Source organism: Stenella coeruleoalba, assembly GCF_951394435.1.
Source record: "Stenella coeruleoalba genome assembly, chromosome: 3".
NCBI lineage: Eukaryota > Metazoa > Chordata > Mammalia > Artiodactyla > Delphinidae > Stenella > Stenella coeruleoalba.
Window position 1 is genome coordinate 173,549,864 of NC_137148.1, and position 18,504 is coordinate 173,568,367.

The following is an 18,504-nucleotide window of genomic DNA, read 5'->3' on the forward strand; positions in this document are numbered from 1 at the left end:
ATACCCCTGGACACAGACACCTGCCCTCCAGTCCTCCTACCTTTCATGGGTGTGCCTGCCCTATGTCCTCTGGTGACTCCCCTACAGACCCCAGGGCCCAGGCGGCGCTGGGCATAGTGGGTCTCCTCCCCTCAGCCCAGCTCCCACCCCTCACTCCCCATTCTACATTCCGGGGACATGCACCGACCACGACCACGGGACAGCTGGCCAGCAGCAGGGCTGCTAACACTTCTGAGGCCACCACGCCGCCTCCTCCCTTCCCTGGTGGGGCTCCCCGATCTGGAGCGCTGGCGGTGTGTACAGCTTCCTGCCCCCTCCCCCCATGACCACCTCTTCTCTTCGAGCCCCCCAGTCTGAGCCTTCTCCCCTCCCCAGATCTTCCTCCCCCACCCCTCCAGAGTCCCAACACTGGCCCCCACTGACCTCAGGTGTGATCTCTGGGCACGGGGCATGCAGGCCACAGCCCCTCATGGCAAACCCGACTCTCCAGGCCCGAGTCCATCCACAGACCCCTCCCAGAAGCCCCTTAAGGAACCTCTGCCCACCACTCATTGCTCTGGAGACCAGGAGCAGGCAGCGAGGGCCGGCTGGTGGGCTTCTGACCTGGTCGGGAGGCCTGAGGTCTGGGTCGCCCCTGCTGGGCTCCTCCAGCTGCCCCAGACATTCCTGAGCCCTGACCGCAGGCCCATTTCACGACCAGCCACTCACAGGTACCGCCCTCAGACGCCAGAACCACGTGGGCACTCAGGGGCCCCGGGACCATTGTCCAGGCTCTTATGAAGGGCAAACCTGCAGAGAGACACGCCACAGCCCACCACAGAGGGCTTCAGAGCTGGGAGTCCAGTCGGCCGCAGCTGGACTCTCACCTGCCCCCTAGAGATTGCATCTGTCTCCACAGACTAACTCCTGCACACACTCGGGTGCCAGGCCCGATATCCAGACATGGAGAGCCATTTTTGGACAAGCATGCAGCCTGACGCATGGACACACGTGCGGAGGGCTTCACACCATGACTTCTCTGCATTCCCTCCAGGGCAGCAACCCCTCAGGGAGCCTGGGTCCCGGCTCCAACCCCTCTGCCCTGCCTTGGTCACTCCCAGGGCCCCCCACCAGCTCCACGGAGGAGAGGGAGGCTCAGAGCACCGTCCCGGCCATGCTGTGGTCCTCGAGGAACTGGGTGATGAGTCTGGGGTTCTGTGGGCCTGGCACAGGGTCCGCCCCCACTTCTGCGTCCTTCTCGTCCTCCTCCTTCCCCTGATCCTTGGAGAGTTACAGGAATACCTAGTGCTGGGCAGCCCAAGGAAACAGGAAGGGAGGTCAGCTGAAGGGTCTGGCCCCCAGCCCCACCTTTACCACCAGCCCCGTCCTGGCGCTGAGGTCACCTCCTCCAGCGTGGTCTGGCTCACAGAGAAGTCCTCCACACCATGCTCTGCGCCACGTGCCGCCAGCTCTCCAAAGAGGTGCCCCAAGGCGCAGCGCGCTCCCGGAGGCAGCTGGAAGCGCAGGCGGCCACCGCGCACCTCCCGCAGCTCGGCCCCCGGGAACGTGGCTGCCACGAAGGCTGCCACCGACTCGGACTGAGACTCGGACACCCGCAGGGTCAGCGTGTGGCCAGCCCCGAACCTAGGGTAGGGTAGGGTGGGGTGGGGTGGGGTGGGGTGGGGTGGAGTCCCGCAGCCCGCTCTTCCCTAAGACCCACCCACACCACCCTCCAGCTCTCTCCTAGCCCCACCCCTATACCTGGCTCCTGTTGACCCCCTGCCCAACACACCTGACCCCAACCCCTGCTCGTCCTCACCCTTCCTACATGCTCATCCCTTCTCTAACCCTGCTTCTCCCAGGCCCCGCCCATGCAATGCCACGCCCCAGTCCAACCTCTGGGCCACACCCACTTGCAGACCTTCTTGTGTCTCCGCCCATGGACCCACCCTCAGCCATCAGACCTCATCACCCCTCTCATCCTGGACAGTCCATGATGCTTGTCTCTTCCCCGCTGAGAGCCAACCTGGCCCCGCTTGATCTCCCCTCCGGCCCCACCTACACCCCCACCCGGATCTGCCCGCACCCAGGCCTTGAAGCCTCACCCCACTCACCGGCCCTGGAGGTGCTGCGTGCTGACCAGGCAGCGGAACCGCCCGTTCACCATGATGGCCAGGTGCGTGCAGAGCGCCTCTCTCCCCCATGCTGTGGGAGCCCGGAGCCGTGAGCTCTGGCCAGGCCTGGACGGGCGGTGCCGGGCACTGGGCTGCTCCTGCTGGGGACCCTCATCCTCCAGCTCTGGACCACCCTGTGCTCTGAACACTTCCTGTCAGGCCCAGACTGCTCTGTTCCCTGGGCCGGGTACCACCTCCGTGTGTTCTCCCACTCAGGCCTGGCACCCTCCCCCAAGCGAGGACCATGCCATCCCCTGTGACCCTGTGCTCTGATAGCCTCTAGCTCGGGCCTAGTCCACCTTTCTCGCCAGGATGGAACACCTGGACCCGCAGACCCAGCCGTCCGGTTCAGGGCCCACATGTGTGAGGTGGGCACCACGGCCAGAAGGCTGTTCGAGAGAAAACGCCGTGCGCCAGGGTCCGTGCCAGTGGTGGCTCGTCCTGGGAGCAGGGAGATGCTTAAGCGGGGCCCCGCCCCGCCCCTACTCTGCGCACACGCCCCCTCCCCTCCCCCTCACATACCAGAGAGACCACAGCTGGATCCCCCACCAGAGCCACGGCTGTCGCCAGTTTCCGCTTGTTGCCCCGGCTGTAGGTGCCCACGGGGCTGTCCGCACATTGAGGGAGGCCCAGGCGCCCCAGGCCCGAGCTTGCTGTCTGTGGCGGGACGAAGTGGGAGGAGCAGAGTGAGCATTGGGGGGGGGACCAGGTCAGAGTAGGGGGACCAGAGTGAGCAGGGGGGCCAGGATAGCGGGGGTCAGAGAATGGGGGGCCAGAGTGAGGAGGAGGGCCAGAATGAGGGGGGGCAGAGTGAGCATGGGGGAGCAGGGTGAGTGGGAGGGGCTAGGGCGAGGAAGGGGGTGGAAGGTAACTAAAGAGGGTGGGGCCAGAGCGAGTACAGGGGCAGGACTGCTACCTGAGGGCGGGGCCAGAGTAAGGGAGAGGCGGGACCTGGCCCAGGGCAGGAAGCCACCAGGAAGCCCTAAGCAGGAAGTGAGTAGGCGGGGCCATAGCCAGAAGGGTCAAGGAGGGAAGGGGCGGGTCCCTAAGCAGGGAGGACAGTGGGAAAGGGAGGTAGACCCAAGTGAGTATGTAGGAGCTGGGGGAGGGCAGGGGCGGGGCCAGAGGACCAAGCGTGGGTAGACCTGGGCTCAGGGTGTGGCCAAGGAGCACCAGGGTAGGCTACGGTCCAGGGGCGGGGTTGGGGGCGGAGACCGAGGGGTTGGTTGTGGGGAGTGTCACCTGGGCAACCTGGGCCTCGAGACACAGCGCAGGCGTGCAAACAGCTCCAGGTGCTCGCGGCCGGTCAGCAGCTCGAAGATGGCATCCAACTGAGGGCAGTAGCCCATGCGGCAGTAAGCTACGGCCGGTTTCCGAGCCACGCTGGGGATGGGGAACAGAGAACTTCAGGAACTAGCTGGGCCCCGGCCATACTGGGGGCAAGCAGGGGTCTCAGGGCCCGCCCACCCACCCTGGTAAGGGACAGAAGGTGTCTCAGGGCCAAGTCAACCCTGCAGAGGTGTGGGGGTCAGGGACTCAAGCCCCACCCGATCCGTGCATGCAAAGGCGGGGGTGGGGAGGAACAAAGGCTCCAGAGCCCCTCACCTATGGCCTGCCAGCACCACCTCGCCCCCGCTGGGCACCGTGTCCCCAGTCACCATGTGGAACGTGGACGTTTTCCCCGCTCCGTTCACGCCCAGCAGCCCAAAACACTGTGGGTACACCCAGAGACGGTACTCACAGAGGCCTGGACACTTGTCCCAGCATCTCTGATTTCTGGGGGTGGGTTACTCAGTTTCCACGTGGAGGGCTGTGGACAAAGGGACCCCTGGGGCAGATACTGGGGTGTGTGGGTAGGCATACAGCTGTCACACAGCAGGAATTCTGGTTGGCACACAGCATGTGTTTGATCAATCCTGGCACGCAGTACGTATCCTATAAAGGTCACACACAGCCAGTGCTCCATAAATATCGAGGCAGGAGATTTCAGAATGTTTCCTGCCGTGCAGTGGGTACCTGATGGCAATGGCACCTGCTGAGAATTCATGCTGGGTGTGCAGTCAGCCCACAGTGGAGAGGTTGGCTGCACACAGTAGGCACTTGCTAAAGAGTGACGACGACACTAACACACCACACATGTGCACAGGTATGTGCCAGCCCCTAGCAGGTGGCCAGTAAACGGCCCACAGCAGAAAAGTTTGCACAAAGCAATTGCTTGAATGTGAACTGGTACAAAGCACGTGCCTACTAAATACTGGTTGTTAGCAAGTGCTTGACACATATATAGTAGGGGCTCAACAAATGCTGTTAACTTGATAAAAGTTGATCATCACAAAGGTGATGTTCCACACACTTTTGGTACACACAGGGGGGCTCAATAATGCTTTAGTATATGCAACTGGTACTCAATAAGTGCTAGCACATAGTATAGGTGCTTGATTAAGGTAGCAGGCCTATGTATGGGAGCCCAATAGATGCTCAATAATAAATCCGTCCTCACTAGGATCTTATTCATACCTTATTGCACACAGTAGGGATCAATAAATGTAAGCATGCAGTAGGTGCTTAATGAGATTCGCTGGCTCAGAATAGGACTTCAGATATTGGCAGGCAGTAGGTACTCAATAAAAGTGCAGGGCTTCCCTGGTGGCGCAGTGGTTGAGAGTCCGCCTGCCGATGCAGGAGACACGGGTTCATGCCCCAGTCCGGGAAGATCCCACATGCTGCAGAGCGGCTGGGCCCGTGAGCCATGGCCGCTGAGCCTGCGCGTCCGGAGCCTGTGCTCCACAACAGGAGAGGCCACAACAGTGAGAGGCCCGCGTACCGCAAAAAACAAACAAACAAACAAAAGTGCACAGTAGGTGCTCAATAAAGGGAAACAGGCTCACAGTAGGTGTTCAGTAGAAGGAGGTAGGCACAAACAGTACAGAGCACTGGGTGCACAGTAGGGCAGCCTCTCACCCCTGCACCAGGACCTCCACCCTGGACTTACCTCACCAGGGGAGATCCCAAGACACAGGAGGTCGACAGCCAGTGTCCTCTGCCCAGGGCACACCTGGGAGGGATGCAGGTCCGTGAGAAAGGTGGGTGGGCCAGTGGGAGCCACCCAACCCAGCACTCTGCACCCACCTTGGTCAGGTCCCTCAGCACCAACACGTCCCTCTCGGTGGCTCCTTGTACCACCCGCCCCCGCTCACGGGCCACATCCTCATCCTCCTCTCCCAGGGCAGGCAGCAGCCTCAGCTTGGGTCTGAGGACAGAGACATGAGTGGGCCCAAAGCCAGATCCCAGCCCCTACCACCCTCCGTGGTCCCCACTGACTGTGGCAGGAGGCAGTTGTGGTGCTGCAGCAGGAGTGTAAAGAGGAGGAAGATGGGCCCCTGTATCAACATGGCCAAAAGGTTCTTGCTGACAACCTCCCAGCGCAGGGGTGACTGGAACTGCCCATCTCCTGTGAGGACATGAAGGAGGGATTGGGTCATTTTAGGGGTTTGGTTTCTGGGCCTCTCCCCATTCAGGTCACCCTGGGTTCTTAACGGAAAGGACCAAGCTGAATAGGCCACTCAACTGGGGTCTAATTGGCATGGAAAACAGCAGCATCGGGGCTTCCCTGGTGCCGCAGTGGTTAAGAATCCACCTGCCAATGCAGACGACATGGGTTTGAGCCCTAGTCCGGGAAGATCCCACATGCCGCAGAGCAATGAGGCCCATGTGCCACAACTACTGAGCCTGCGCTCTGGAGCTCGTGAGTCACAACGGCTGAGCCCGTGCACCTACAGCCCGTGCTCCGCAACAAGAGAAGCCACCACAGTGAGAAGCCCGCGCACTGCAACGAAGAGTAGCCCCCGCTCGCCGCAACTAGAGAAAGCCCTCGCGCAGCACTGAAGACCCAACGCAGCCAATAAATAAATTAAATTAATCTATTAAAACATATATATAAGAAAAAAAGAAAAGAAAAAGAAAACAGCAGTATCACCACCTCCCTTATTTAGAGCCTTAGACCTTTTACGATGTGACCAAATGGAATTAGATTTTTATGGCTGCTTTGCTGTACGTCTAACTTGGCCTTCAAGCCCTTGGGGGCCACCTAAGACCTCCAGGTCTCTTCCTGGGGGCTACTGTTTGTCCCTACCCTATAGAATTGACTCTCATCTGGCACTTCCCCACCTGGAGGGAAGTTCTCACCCAAGCGCTCAAAAGCGTCAGCCATGGCCTGGTTCCTCACCATGTCAATGAGCGCCCAGCCCAGGCAGAAGCGAGGAAAGATAAGGAAGACCCACTTCAGGATCCAGCTCACCTCCTGTAACTTCTACTCAGGGGCAGGAAGAAGGAGGTGGGTAAGGGGCCAAGGCCGATGCCCAGTCCAACCCCAGCCCGAGGCCCAACCTTGTCGGGTCCCACCTGATCAGAGAAGAGCTCGAGCACAAAGGTGGCCATGCTGCCGTTGATGCCGATAAAGAGGTTGATGCAGGTGAGCACCATGTAGGCCATGCTGGGCATGGAGAAGAAGGAGGAGGGTGGGTACGTGAGCGGTGTGATGGACCAGCTGAGGGGTAACAGGAGCCACTGTTACTGCCAGACAGGGGCTGAGCAGCCCTAAAAGTAATACAGATCTCCCTTCCTACTTCTGTGTTTTAGGCCCTTATAACGCGAATCAAGCCAAGATGAGCTTTTAAGGCCACCTCGGCACACCACTGAATTAGATCACACTTGGGGTCACTTCAGAGCTCCATACCCTCTCCTTAGGAGCTGCTACAGAGCCCCATCTCCCTCCACAGTGTTGGGGGGGGTCAGTAAGAACAAGCCCTGAAGGGCTAGGGGCCTCACTCATACAGTAGTAGCAATAACAGGAGGGCAGGCAGGTTGGCAGAGGCCACGTACGCCCTCTGCTGGAAGGCCAGAAAGATGAGCACCACGATGGACACTGGCACCAAGTAGTTACACTGCATCGGAGGTGGCAGTTTCCCCCCTCGGTGTGCAGGGGTGGGAACTGGCACCCTCGGCACTGTGCCCCACCCTGACCTCCTCCCTGTGCTTTGGGTAGCAGGACATGAGGTCTCCCACAATCCCCAAGACTTTACTTGGGCCATCCTAGACAAGTCCCTGCCCAGAAAGGGCCAGAAGGGACAGTGGCAAGTGGTGGCGGGGCCCCCACCCCTCCAGGCAGTCCCCGCACCATGTCCCAGAGAAAGTTCAAGGGTGAAGCTGGCCGGGACAAAGGACATGGCGAAGACCACACAGATGGAGACAAGCACGTCCACTGAGGAGGCCATTCTGGGGGCGAGGGTACGTGAGCTGTTCAGAGGGGAACTGTGCACACCACTGATGGGACAGAGGTCCTCAGGGCTGGGTATGGATGGGGGAGATGGCTTGAGCCATTTCGGGTCATTAGGCAGGGAGAGGTTTTCCAGGTCTCTAGTAGAATAAAAGTTGATGTGATGAGAATGTGCGGGCAGCTGGAGGAGACTGGAGCCCATGGAGCCTGATGATGTCCCATTACCCTGGCCTAGGGAGTGGAGAGGAGCAGTTCCTGTTCCCCATTTACACAGCAAGAGCGTAGCAGAGCGTAAATCCAACTCCCATCGCCCCAAACAACAGAGAAACCAACGGATGCTGGGGGGATACACAGAGCTGGGGGACTCACAGCGTGGCCTCAGACAGCTGCTCCTTGGTGAGGTTCAGGGGGTGATTGAGCGTGGTGATGCTGTGGGCACGGTGGGCGGGGCTTGGCGGCAGGCGGGCAAGTAGGAGAGCGTTGTTGGCTCGGTTGACAAAGGCCACCACGGCATGCCAGCCCTTGTTGTTGAACCAGATCTGTGGTAGGGTCAGGGCCAAGGGGTCAGCGTGCGGGGGTCAGACCTACGCCCAGCAGCGCCAGCCCACCACTCCCAGTTCCCACCTTGAAGCCATCCTGAATGTCCAGACCAAGAGCCCATACTGTGAGGTTGTTCAGGATGTGGTCGAGGGCCCCTCCCAGTTGGGGGTTCAGCAGTGCCCGCAGCTCCTCCACAGAGCGGCCCAACTCAAGCCCCGAGGGCAGGCCCGGGTCTTGGCCCCCCAGGGAGAAGCCCCCATACCTGTGAGGCAGTGGAGGAGGGGCAGCTGAGGGTCGGGGAGGATGGGGTGGCAGGTCTCCCAGCAGGCAGGCAGAGGGCACAGGAATGGAGCCCAGGCAGAGGACACTCCTCACCTGACTTCGTTCACCCACTTCTTGGTCTTCAGGCTGTGATAGAGACAAACACACAGACAAAAAGATGAGTGAGACAGAGACAGAGAGATTCTGGGGAGTTGAGTTGGGTGAGATAAATAGAAATGATGAGGTATGGAAGGCTCCTAGGAAGCCCCAGCTGGGAACCCCAGGCTGGACATCACCCTCTCCCCAACCTCCCCCAGGAACAGAACACTTCCTCCACCTGAGGACCCTGCTACGGCCGGGCACGCCAAGTCCAGGGCAGTGCTCACCCTTGGCGCACCAGGCGTGGGTAGGTCTTGACCAGGAAGTCAGACAGTTTCCAGCCTGTTAGGTCCTGGACCACTTTGCCCGAGCTGGTCGGTGCCTGGGGAGGCGGGGGGCAGCCGGCCACAGCAGGGCAGTTGGGCAGCAGGCGGTGGGCACCAGGCTGGCTGCACTGGCAGGCAGGGGACGGAGACTCCGGAGTCCAGTTGCCGCTGGCCAGGACCTTAGCCACATCTGCAGGAACCTCGGGCACCGAGAACTGGCAGACGGCAGGCTGTGTGCACTCAGGTGCCCTGCGGGGGTGGGTGCAGGGCTGGGGCACCCGGCTTCCAGGGTTCCTGGAATGTGGGGGCGCCCAGCTCCCAAGCAGGCATGGGGGATACCCGAGGCACCTGAGGCCCACTGGCCAGAGCCCAGATAGGGAAACTGAGACCAGAGAGGAGAAAGGTCCAGGCTGGCGGGCCCTCACCTGTTGGAGTTATTTTTCAGGTAAGCCTCCTCCAATCCGGCCTCTTCCAGCAGCACCTCGAGCAGGCAGGCACATTCAGGGTCCCCTGGGGCATCCTCGCTGCGCAAAGGGGGCGCAAGTCAGGGCTGTACCCACAGGCTCCTGGCGCTCCCACCACCAGGCCCCTCTCCTCTGCACTCACCTGAAGAAGGACACTTGGGAGCCATACATGCTGGGACTGAGCTGCAGAGCTGGGTAGTATCCGAAAGGAGGCATGATGAGGCTGAACACCAGTGCCAAGCCCACGAAGAGGGCAGGCAGCACAATCTGAAGGACCAGCCCATCAGCTGCCCTCCTGGTCTGCCCTCCAAGCTTGCCTGCACCCTTCCCTGATCCCGCTCTAGAACCATCCATAGCTCCCCAGTGCTCTCAAAAAGTGTTCAGAGTAGGGGATACACCTGGGATTAGGCTGTTGAATTAGGTCACAGAGTGGAGAACAGGCACTCAGGGTCCCCCACACGCCCTCCCTCGTGCCTGGCCCCCCTCACCTGTGCGAACAGGCCACAGCGGCTGCAGCAGGCAAGCAGGAAGCGCTTGAGAAGCAAGGCCCGGAGCTGCTGGTGGGCCAGCACCCAGCCATGTACACAGCCTGCGGCGTCTGGCCCAGAGCTCTGCAAGGCCTGTGTCTCGGGGGCAGATCCCGCTGTGAGGGATAGGAGGGTCAGTGCTCATGCCCCGGGGACCAGGAGGGGCCACAGGGCCGGGTGGGGACAACTCACCCAGCCCCCCCATTCTCCAGGGCTGATTCCTCTAGCAGAATCTGCAGCCTTGCAGTCGTGTCCAGATGAGCAATGCCTGAGCACGGGTGCTGCCTGGGCCTACCATCTGTGGAGTTACCAGTGTTGGGGTCAGGTTCAGGGTCAGGGTTAGTGTTCAGCCTGGGGTCTGGGCTAACGTCAAGGTTCACAGTGGAGGGGTCAGGAATCAGGGGTGGAGGTCAGGGCTATGCCTTGGGCCACGTCAGCCAGGGATGGGGACTTGGTCTAAAGTCAGGTCCAACTCTGGACCAGGTTGAGGGATCAAGACAGAGACCTACGGCCGCACCCCCTGGGCCTGTGTCCACAGCACAGTCCTCCACCACCTTCAGGAAGATCTGGGGAGACGAAGCAGGGCGCTCAGAGCCTGGGGACACAGGGGAGGGAGGGGGACTTGGGAGCCACCACCCCTCATACACTGGGGGTCCCCAGGCCTCCCGGAGGGCCCCTGAGTCTCCAGGCTTCTGTGTGTGCCGACTCCACCCTGGGACACCCAGCTGTCAATAGGCAGACGTCTGCCTCTTCATCCTTCCAAGCACCACCTCCTCCAGGCAGCCCTCCTCCTGGCACCCCCACACCTCCCCCAGGAGCCACACCTCCTCCAGGCTGGTGTCGGAGATCCCGAAGCCGGCCAGTCCCAGCTTCCCCAACCGCTGGTCCAGCTCGCAGAAGAGCTCAGCGAAGCTACTGTCCAGGGCACACTGGTAGGGCAGCGCCAGCACCAGCTCGTGTGGCAGCTCTTTGACCAGCCGTGCCCCGGGCACGTGGCTCTGCACCAGGGCCAGCAGCTGAGCATGTCAGGGGCCCTGGAGGCGTGGGCAGCCGTGGCTCCTGCCCCACCCCCCCATCCCTGCCCCCCTGGAGAAGGGGCTTGGGTGACCCATGAGGGACCTGTCCCTGAGGGCAGAGGACGTCAGGATTAGGTACCCAAGGGCAGGACTTGACCCGGGGTCAGAGCCAGAGTCCACCCAGGGTCAGAGTCCAGGAGTAGGTCCATGTGTGGGCTCAGCCTGGTGTCAGGAGTCAAGCCCGGGGTTGTGAAGCCCTGTTGCCCTGAACCAAGCCACTGTCACCCAACAGCCCCTCACTCTGGCTCTCCCACCCCGGCCCTCACCGGCAGTGCTGGCCTGGCTGCCTGGCTCCCTTTCCTGCCCAGGATCCATGTTGTCCTTCAAGTCAGTGTCACCCTGCGGGCAGGGCTGGCCAGAGCCTTGAGAGACAGTGGATGGAGGTCAGCTCCAGCCCTCACTTTTTTTTTTTTTTTTTGCGGTACGCGGGCCTCTCACCGCTGTGGCCTCTCCCGTTGTGGAGCACAGGCTCCGGACGCGCAGGCTCAGCGGCCATGGCTCACGGGCCCAGCCGCTCCACGGCATGTGGGATCTTCCCAGACCGGGGCACGAACCCGTGTCCCCTGCATCGGCAGGCGGACTCTCCACCACTGCGCCACCAGGGAAGCCCAGCCCTCACCTTTTTGCTGGTGGCCAGGGCTGGGGGACACTTCACCAGTGTCAGGTAGTATCTGGAGACCAAATGACACCACAGGAAGAGCGGGGAGCCACAGCAGCACAAGCGGCCGCCCGCCACCACTGCCACACGATCTCCCAACAGCTCTGCCTCATCCAGGTGGTGGGTGGAGAGGATCAATGTGCGATCTGGGCATGGGACCCAACCCACTCACGCCATCAGGCTGCCGAAGCTGTGGTCTCTGCCCCATGCAGTGAACTCCTACTCATCCCTCAAAACCCCATCCCCCAACACCTCTTTGTCAGAAACATCTTCTGGTCTCTCAAGCAGAATCCAGGGGAACCTCAGGCCACCCTCAATTCTTACCATCCTGGTATTTGAGCAGCAGCTCCCGAATGCCTCGACGGGAAGCAGGGTCCACACCAGCTGTGGGCTCATCCAAGATAACGACTTGGGAGCCACCCACAAAGGCAATGGCCACTGAAAGCTTCCACTGAATCCCACCTGGGTTGGGACAGGGGTTGGGATCTCAACAGGACCCACAGGCTTGGGCAGGGCTACCTCCCTTCTTCCTGCGCCTCTCCCTACCCACCTGGACCTCAGTTCCTGTCTCCTCTGACATCCCCCCATCCTCAGGATAAAGCCCTAGCCCCCTCCCCATCCTCATCTCTGCAGACCCAAAGGCTCCTCCCCAGAGAGGTGGCGAGTCTGTGCATGCCGCTTGGGGACCAGTCCCACATCCTGCATCAGACGGTCCTGCTCGGGGCCCACGGCAGCTGCACTCAGACTCTTTAACCGCCCATAGAACCAGACGTGCTCATCCACGGTCAGCCTGTGGCCATGGGCAAAAGACAGGGTGGCTACCATGGTGGGCAGGGGCCCAGAGAGCATCCAGCCCCCCATTGCCATGCCCCAGACCCACTGAGACGCACATGTCAAACAGCACACTGTACTGTGGGCAGACTCCCAGGTGGGGCCGGATGGCTGCCATGTTGGATCGGACATCGTGGCCCAGGACACAGGCGGAGCCAGCAGTGGGTGGGAAGAGGCCGGTTAGGATGGACCTGGGGGTGCAGGGATCGCAGAGCAGCTGCTCCTTCAGAGGGGGAAACTGAGGTTCTCAGAGAAGAGGCACCAGCATATATAGGGCACCTACTGTATGCCCAGACCGAAGGAGTATTATGTTCCCATTTTACAGGGGAGGGAAAGTGAGGCTCAGAGAATATACTTATCGCCTACCTATTGTGTATCCAAAGTGAACTTGCGGGGGGGACCCAAAGTGAACTGGGGAGGGGGGTGTCCTGCCCTCACTGTACAGACAGGGACCTTCTGACCCCAGATGTCCTTCCCCTTGAACAGGTGTGCAAGCTGAGGCCCTGGGGGGCGGGGAGAGAGGAACTGGGGGGGAGGGGAGCGACGGCTGCTCACAGAGTGGTCGTCTTGCCAGCCCCATTGTGGCCCAGGAAGGCGGTGATGAGGCCCTGGTAGAAGTCCAGGCTGAGCCCGTGCAGGGCCGGCTGTGGGTTACCAGGAAAGCGCTTTTCCAGGCTCCGTATGGAGACTCCTGGAATCAGGCCAGGGGGCGCCTCTTCCACCAGCATTGGGGAAGGAGGGCAGACTCAGCCATGGGAGCCCCCGGGGTCCTGGGGGCTGTTCAAGCTGGTCTGTGGAGTCGGGGACTTGTGGGGCAGGGTTCTGTAGGAGTTAGGGGAGCCTCAGGGGGCCTGGAGAACTAGGGGTGTCCAGAGGATTGGGATCCGCGGGAACCTGGGCTTTGGGGGGGCCTGGGAATCCAGACAGGGAAGTGGCTGCTAAGGTCTGTCGGGCCTCACCCTTGGGGTCCTGTGGGGCAGGGGGCTGGGCACTTGGAGGTCTGAGGCCCAAACCAGTAGCTCCTCCGAAGGGAACGTTCCACGGTTCGGGGATCCCGTACTCGCCTGTGGGGAGTGGTACTCAGTTACCGCTTGAGCCCATTCCCCTAGTGTGTGCCGGCTGCTGGCCATACCCCTGGGATTAGGGCATCCAGGTAGGAAGTAATCAGGAAGCCCCGCCCACCCGCCCCAAACCATCCCTCAAACGCAGCCACCTGTGCGCAAGTGCTCAGGTGCCAGGAATCCCCACCCTCTCACCTCCGGCTTCCAGACCCCTAAGCCCCGCCCCATCCTGGGCCCCGCCCCTCAGCCCAGCCTCCCTGGCGCCTGTGCACCTCTTACGGCCCACCTGGGCACACAGCCTCCAGGTACCAAGTGGCGAGGCCGTAGAGCGCAGCGTCGAGCAGCAGAAGACCCGAGACCTGGGCCAGGCTGAAGACATCGGCTATAGGCCCAGTGCCCACGTTGTGCCACTGCGCGCCCTCGCCCTGCTCCTCCAGCAGTGCCAGGCTCTCGCAGCCGAAGCCGAAGGCCACGGGCAACAGAAGGCTCTGCGGGTTGGGGCAGGTAGGTAGGTGGGTGGAAAGCAAGGGCAGCTAAGGGTGCCTTGCACCCCCGCACCCCACCCGACCCGGCTCTCACCGCGGCCACACGGCCGCCCACGGGCAGTTGGTCCCGCCAGGGCACGCACAGCACGTAGGGCAGATAGAGCACGAAGTAGGCGAGGCCCCCGCAGGCGGCTGCCAGGTTGGCTCGGGAGAAGCAGGCGCTCAGAAAGAAGCTCTGGACCACCGTGGCCACCTTGAAAGCCGCCAAGAACGGGAAGGGCACCACCGCGTGGCTGTAGGGGAGGATGTCCCCGACTGCAGGGAGGCAAAGGCAGCTGGAGGGAGCGCACGGATTCGCCCAGGGACGCGCAACCCCGCGAGGCGCCCCCTGCCTGTTACCCTCCCGCGTACACGCGCACCCATTCTGGAGCCGGGAAGGCCGGGGTGCGCCCACCTTGAGCACCAGCACGAGCAACGCGGTGCTGAGAAGGAAGGGCCCGAGACAGCTGAGGAACCAGCCCAGCCAAAGCACGGCGCCACTGAGCCCCATGGCGCACATCGTGCAGCACAGCCTCGTCTCCTTCTCACGCACCACAGCCTTCGCGGTCAGCGCCACCGAATAGATCCAGGCCAGCATCAGGAAGAGCGGCAGTGACCGGCTCAGCACGCGCAGGAACCTGGGGCAGTGGGCAGCTGGGGTGGAGGCCGGAGACGCCGCGCTGCCCCCATCTGGCACGAGGGTGCGCGCACTGGGATCCCAAGGTGAGGCCAGCCGGGGACATTTGTCCTCCCTTATCATCAGACCCTTGATGGCGCCTCAGGGTTCTGGCTGTTAGGCCACCCCGGAGACCCCCGACCCTCAGGAATCCCTCCTCCTCCCGCTACAAGTCACGGAGAGTGGTCCCTCTAAACTGTAGTTCTCAGCCTTGACTGCGTGAATATTCCAAACGGAACCCAGGCCGCACCCCGAGACCCGGGATCTGGCATCTGAGTGAATGAGTGAGGAGGGGGCGCTCACGCGTCGTCCACGTAGCACGTGTAGGGCATCTGCTGCAGGTAGAGGCCGGCGCGGGGCGCGGCTCCAGTGAGCACGCGCAGGGCTGCGCGCTCCAGCAGGTCCTGCAGGTACACGAAGCTACCCCACACCAGCGCGTCAGCAGCCGCACCGGGGTCCCAAAATCTGAGGCGAGTATGGGAGTGGCTGGGACCTGCCCATCACAACTTTAGTTCCGCCCTCACCTGCCTCCTCAATTATGCACGTAGCCCCACCTGCCAAGCGCTTTTTTTTTTTTTTTTTTTTTTCTGTACGTGGGCCTCTCACTGTTGTGGCTTCTCCCGTTGCAGAGCAGGCTCAGCAGCCATGGCTCACGGGCCCAGCAGCTCCGCGGCATGTGGGATCTTACCGGACCGGGGCACGAACCCGTGTCCCCTGCATCGGCAGGCGGACTCTCAACCACTGCGCCATCAGGGGAGCCCCAAGCGCTCTAATCTTATCCCAGAAGCCGAGGGTTGAGCCCGCGTCTGCCAAGCCCTTGGCCGCGCCCCTCACACCATAGGCTCCACCCACCGCAGGCCCCAGTTGGTCTAAGGAGTCTTGGGCTCCACCTACCAAGGTCTATGGTAGGTGGGATGCTCCCTGGCATCCCCATTCCCTCGGCCCCGCCCCACAAGGCCCCCCACCTGTCCCTGATCTTATTGGCTCTTGTGACGTCATCGATGTCCATGCGGATCTTGATGCGCACATGGCCAGGGCCTGGGGACTGCGAAGAGTCCGGGAAGTCCTCGGGCTCGGAGAGCAGCTCCAGGGCCCGCTCCACCAGGGCAGCCTCTGAGGGCGCAGCCTCCAGCTCGTCCAGAGTCACGCACTGGGAGGGGCTTGGGCGTGGGTCCGAGGTCCCAGGGTCCTCCTCTGGACCTGAGGGTGGAGCCGCGTTTCCTCCTAGGAGTCCCACAGCAGGGCTGCCCCTCCCCTCAGAGAGATTTCCCCAGGTGGGAGGCCCCTCACCTCCATCACGGCCCAGTGTGCCCACCAGGTGTCCCATATCAGCATGGGCCTCATGCCAGCTGCAGCCACCACTTCGGGGGTTCAGAAAGGCACGAAGAGCCTCTCCCCGGTCCTGGCCTCCAGCTCCTGGCTGCCTTCTTCCTGTGACCTGCAGGAGCCTCTGGGGGGTGTCGGGGAAGGTGGGAGTCTGTTTCGGGCATTCAGGGCCTGTCACCCCTCTTCCCATCCCTGCGGCCGGAGCTCACCGTGGATACCACTTCCCAGCTCCACACCCTTGCCCAGAAGGCCCTGCCCTTTTGCTCAAATCCTCAGCAGGGCATGACTCTGCTGCCCGGCGTCCTGGCCCCACCTGCAGCCGTGCGACGCCGGCGCTGTCGTTCGCGAAGTTCAAGAGCGGGGCGCCCAGCAGCTCCCACACCTCCTGGATGCCCTTCAACAGCGCCAGCCCCTGGAAGGTTTGGTTCACCTGCAGGAGGCGGGCGCCGAGGTCTATGCCGGCCTTGCCTGTTCACGACCCTTCCCCTCCTCTGAGGACCCCTGCCCACCCCTCCTGCTTCCCCCCCTCTGCTCCATCCTGTGCCTCTGAGCGCTGTCTGTAACCTGGCAAACTCTTACCCCTTCTAGACCCCGCTTCCCGGACCCAGCCCAGGGGCCGCCCACCTCCTGGTCAGGGCCCTCCCTCTGGCCTGGCCCTCCCCGCCCTGGTCTGAGGCCGGGACGTGGGACCCCTCCCACCGTCACCTGGGCCGTGAGCTGAACACTACTTTCCCCAGGACCAGCGGCTTCAGGCGCCTCCAGAGCCGGTGGGACAGGGGGTGGGCGTCCAGGGCCCCCACCAGCTCAGCGCGGGTGGAGCCTAGCGCCGAGGGGTGCACCATGAGGCCCTGCGCCCGCCCACGTCCTGGCCCCACCTCCCCGGCTGGGACGCCAGCTCAGCCACTCAGGCTGTGGTGTGGCAGGGCCCGTGCCGCTCCTGCCACACCAGCTCCTTCAGGTCACTGGCCTCATACCGGCTTGCTGGGCCCCCGGCACTGCACAGGGCTTCTGCCACCGCCTCCAGGGGGCCACCTGGCCCTTGGGGTCTCCACAGCAGTGCCCACAGCTCCACCAGGCCAGGTGGCGCCAGGAGCTGGAGACGGGTCACCAGAGGGCCCGGGCAGGCTTCCCTTCCACGTGGTCCTACCGCCAAGCCTTAACCAGGGCAAGGGACTCCGCCAGGAGCACCCTCTCCCTCTCTTTCTGCCCAAGTGCCCCCCAAAACCTACCAAAGATAGGTGCCTGGGGCTGCCCTGTCACCTCCCCTTCCAGGCAGCCCACCCAATTTCCTGGCTGGGGTAGAGACTGTGCGGGCCTCTTACCTCCTGGGCCAGGTCTTCTGCTGCTTCCACAAGGCTGTCTAAGGAATCCTGGGCCTGGCCCAGCACAAACGCCAGGGATTCCTGGGGAGAAAGATGACAAGGTGACAACGACGTTCACTGCTGTCTCACCAGGGGTCCAGTACCTTGCCAAGTTCCCAGGGGGTCCATACTATCATAGGCCCCATTTTACAAACAGGGAAACTGAGGCTGCTAGAGGCAAATGGGCTTGTTCAATGTCTCAGGGCTGGAGTATCTCAGGCCCTCCCAGGCACCAAGGAGGGCCCAGGCAAAGGCCTGGAGGCCGGCCCACGAGGGGCAGGGCGGGACTCCACGAGAACAGCGTCCAGGGCTCCAGCTGGCCTTGCCCTGCCCCACCTCACCCCTTGCATCAGTGTCCCCAGCAGCTCCGTGGCCAGGGACGGTCCCTCCTTGGGCTAGTCACTCAGCTGAGCCCAGGCTGAGGGAGTAAAGCACAGAAGCCCAGGGTTAGGCAAAGCTTAAACCGAGACACGCCCCACCCCGTGCTTCACAGCCCAGCAAGTGGAGGCAGGCGCGTGCTCAGAGCCCAGCCCCGCCCTGCCTGCCATGGGCCCTGCCTTCTCACCTGCTCCACGTGCAGCCCTCAGCGTAGGCATCAGCTGCCTCAGGCTAGCCAGCATCCTGTGGGCCCTGGGGCCCCCCAGGACAGTGTGGGCATCTGCCAGGAGCCGGGAGACCCTGGGGACAGAGAGAGGGCGGGAGGCGGTGGCTGGGCGGCCCTCCACCCACACACACCCGGCCGCCCCCGCTGCCGCTGGCTTACAGGGAGTCCTGAAGGTGCTGAGGACGCCAGGCTCCTCGGTGAGCATGGGCCGTGGGAAACAGGTGTTGCTCATGTTGCAGATGAGGCCCTAGAGTCCAGGGACGGTACCCGCTGACGGCAGCGGCTTGTTGGGGAAATGGCCTGCGGGGACGCCGGACGTGGGCTTCTCGTCTGAGTCCCCAGCGTGATGACAGCCCCGGCGACAGAGTGCCCCCTCTCAGCCATGATTCGGGTGCCCGGCCTGTGCTCCGGACTCTCCCTGGGGCCCCTGTGCACGGGGTGACCACTGCTAACCCTAACCCCAAAGTGCTGGACGTTGGGAGGCTTACATTCATGCTGCCCAAGTTGGGGGTGGGAATGGCGTGCGGCCACATCAGCTCCACCAAGAGCTGCAACGGCGGGGGCAGAACAGGCGGGGGGGAGTGGGGAACCGTGGGGGGCGCCCGGGCCGCCCCTCCCTGGCCCACCCGACCAGACATTACCGGCTGCCTCCTGCGGTACAGGCAATTCTTCCAAAGCAGCAGCATCAGCTGCGTCCAGGAGGCCATGGTGGGAATGGACGGGAGACAGGACTGAGGGGTCA

At 62.5% G+C, this 18,504-nt stretch overlaps 1 protein-coding gene across 1 annotated transcript; it reads right to left on the reverse strand.

Moving 5' to 3' along the window:
* Positions 1 to 911: 911 nt before the first annotated feature.
* ABCA7 (ATP binding cassette subfamily A member 7) lies at positions 912 to 18,504 on the reverse strand. Its single transcript, XM_079918724.1, is given in 54 exon segments — positions 912 to 1,269; positions 1,273 to 1,281; positions 1,383 to 1,623; positions 2,094 to 2,219; positions 2,513 to 2,585; positions 2,588 to 2,594; positions 2,676 to 2,810; positions 3,396 to 3,415; positions 3,418 to 3,536; positions 3,759 to 3,865; positions 5,146 to 5,208; positions 5,283 to 5,403; positions 5,475 to 5,604; positions 6,339 to 6,462; positions 6,555 to 6,699; positions 6,981 to 7,096; positions 7,330 to 7,348; positions 7,350 to 7,427; positions 7,798 to 7,967; positions 8,053 to 8,230; positions 8,344 to 8,376; positions 8,616 to 8,903; positions 9,080 to 9,178; positions 9,261 to 9,385; positions 9,607 to 9,785; positions 10,151 to 10,211; positions 10,470 to 10,661; positions 10,962 to 11,060; positions 11,341 to 11,525; positions 11,704 to 11,841; positions 12,015 to 12,169; positions 12,270 to 12,401; positions 12,766 to 12,942; positions 13,170 to 13,236; positions 13,239 to 13,274; positions 13,558 to 13,759; positions 13,851 to 14,071; positions 14,168 to 14,433; positions 14,775 to 14,936; positions 15,437 to 15,621; positions 15,762 to 15,768; positions 15,770 to 15,921; positions 16,111 to 16,250; positions 16,503 to 16,513; positions 16,515 to 16,617; positions 16,702 to 16,731; positions 16,734 to 16,890; positions 17,120 to 17,200; positions 17,500 to 17,553; positions 17,695 to 17,836; positions 17,894 to 18,009; positions 18,013 to 18,062; positions 18,251 to 18,286; positions 18,289 to 18,504. Coding segments are annotated over 54 exon segments (6,378 nt in total). The 5' UTR covers positions 18,470 to 18,504; the 3' UTR covers positions 912 to 1,134.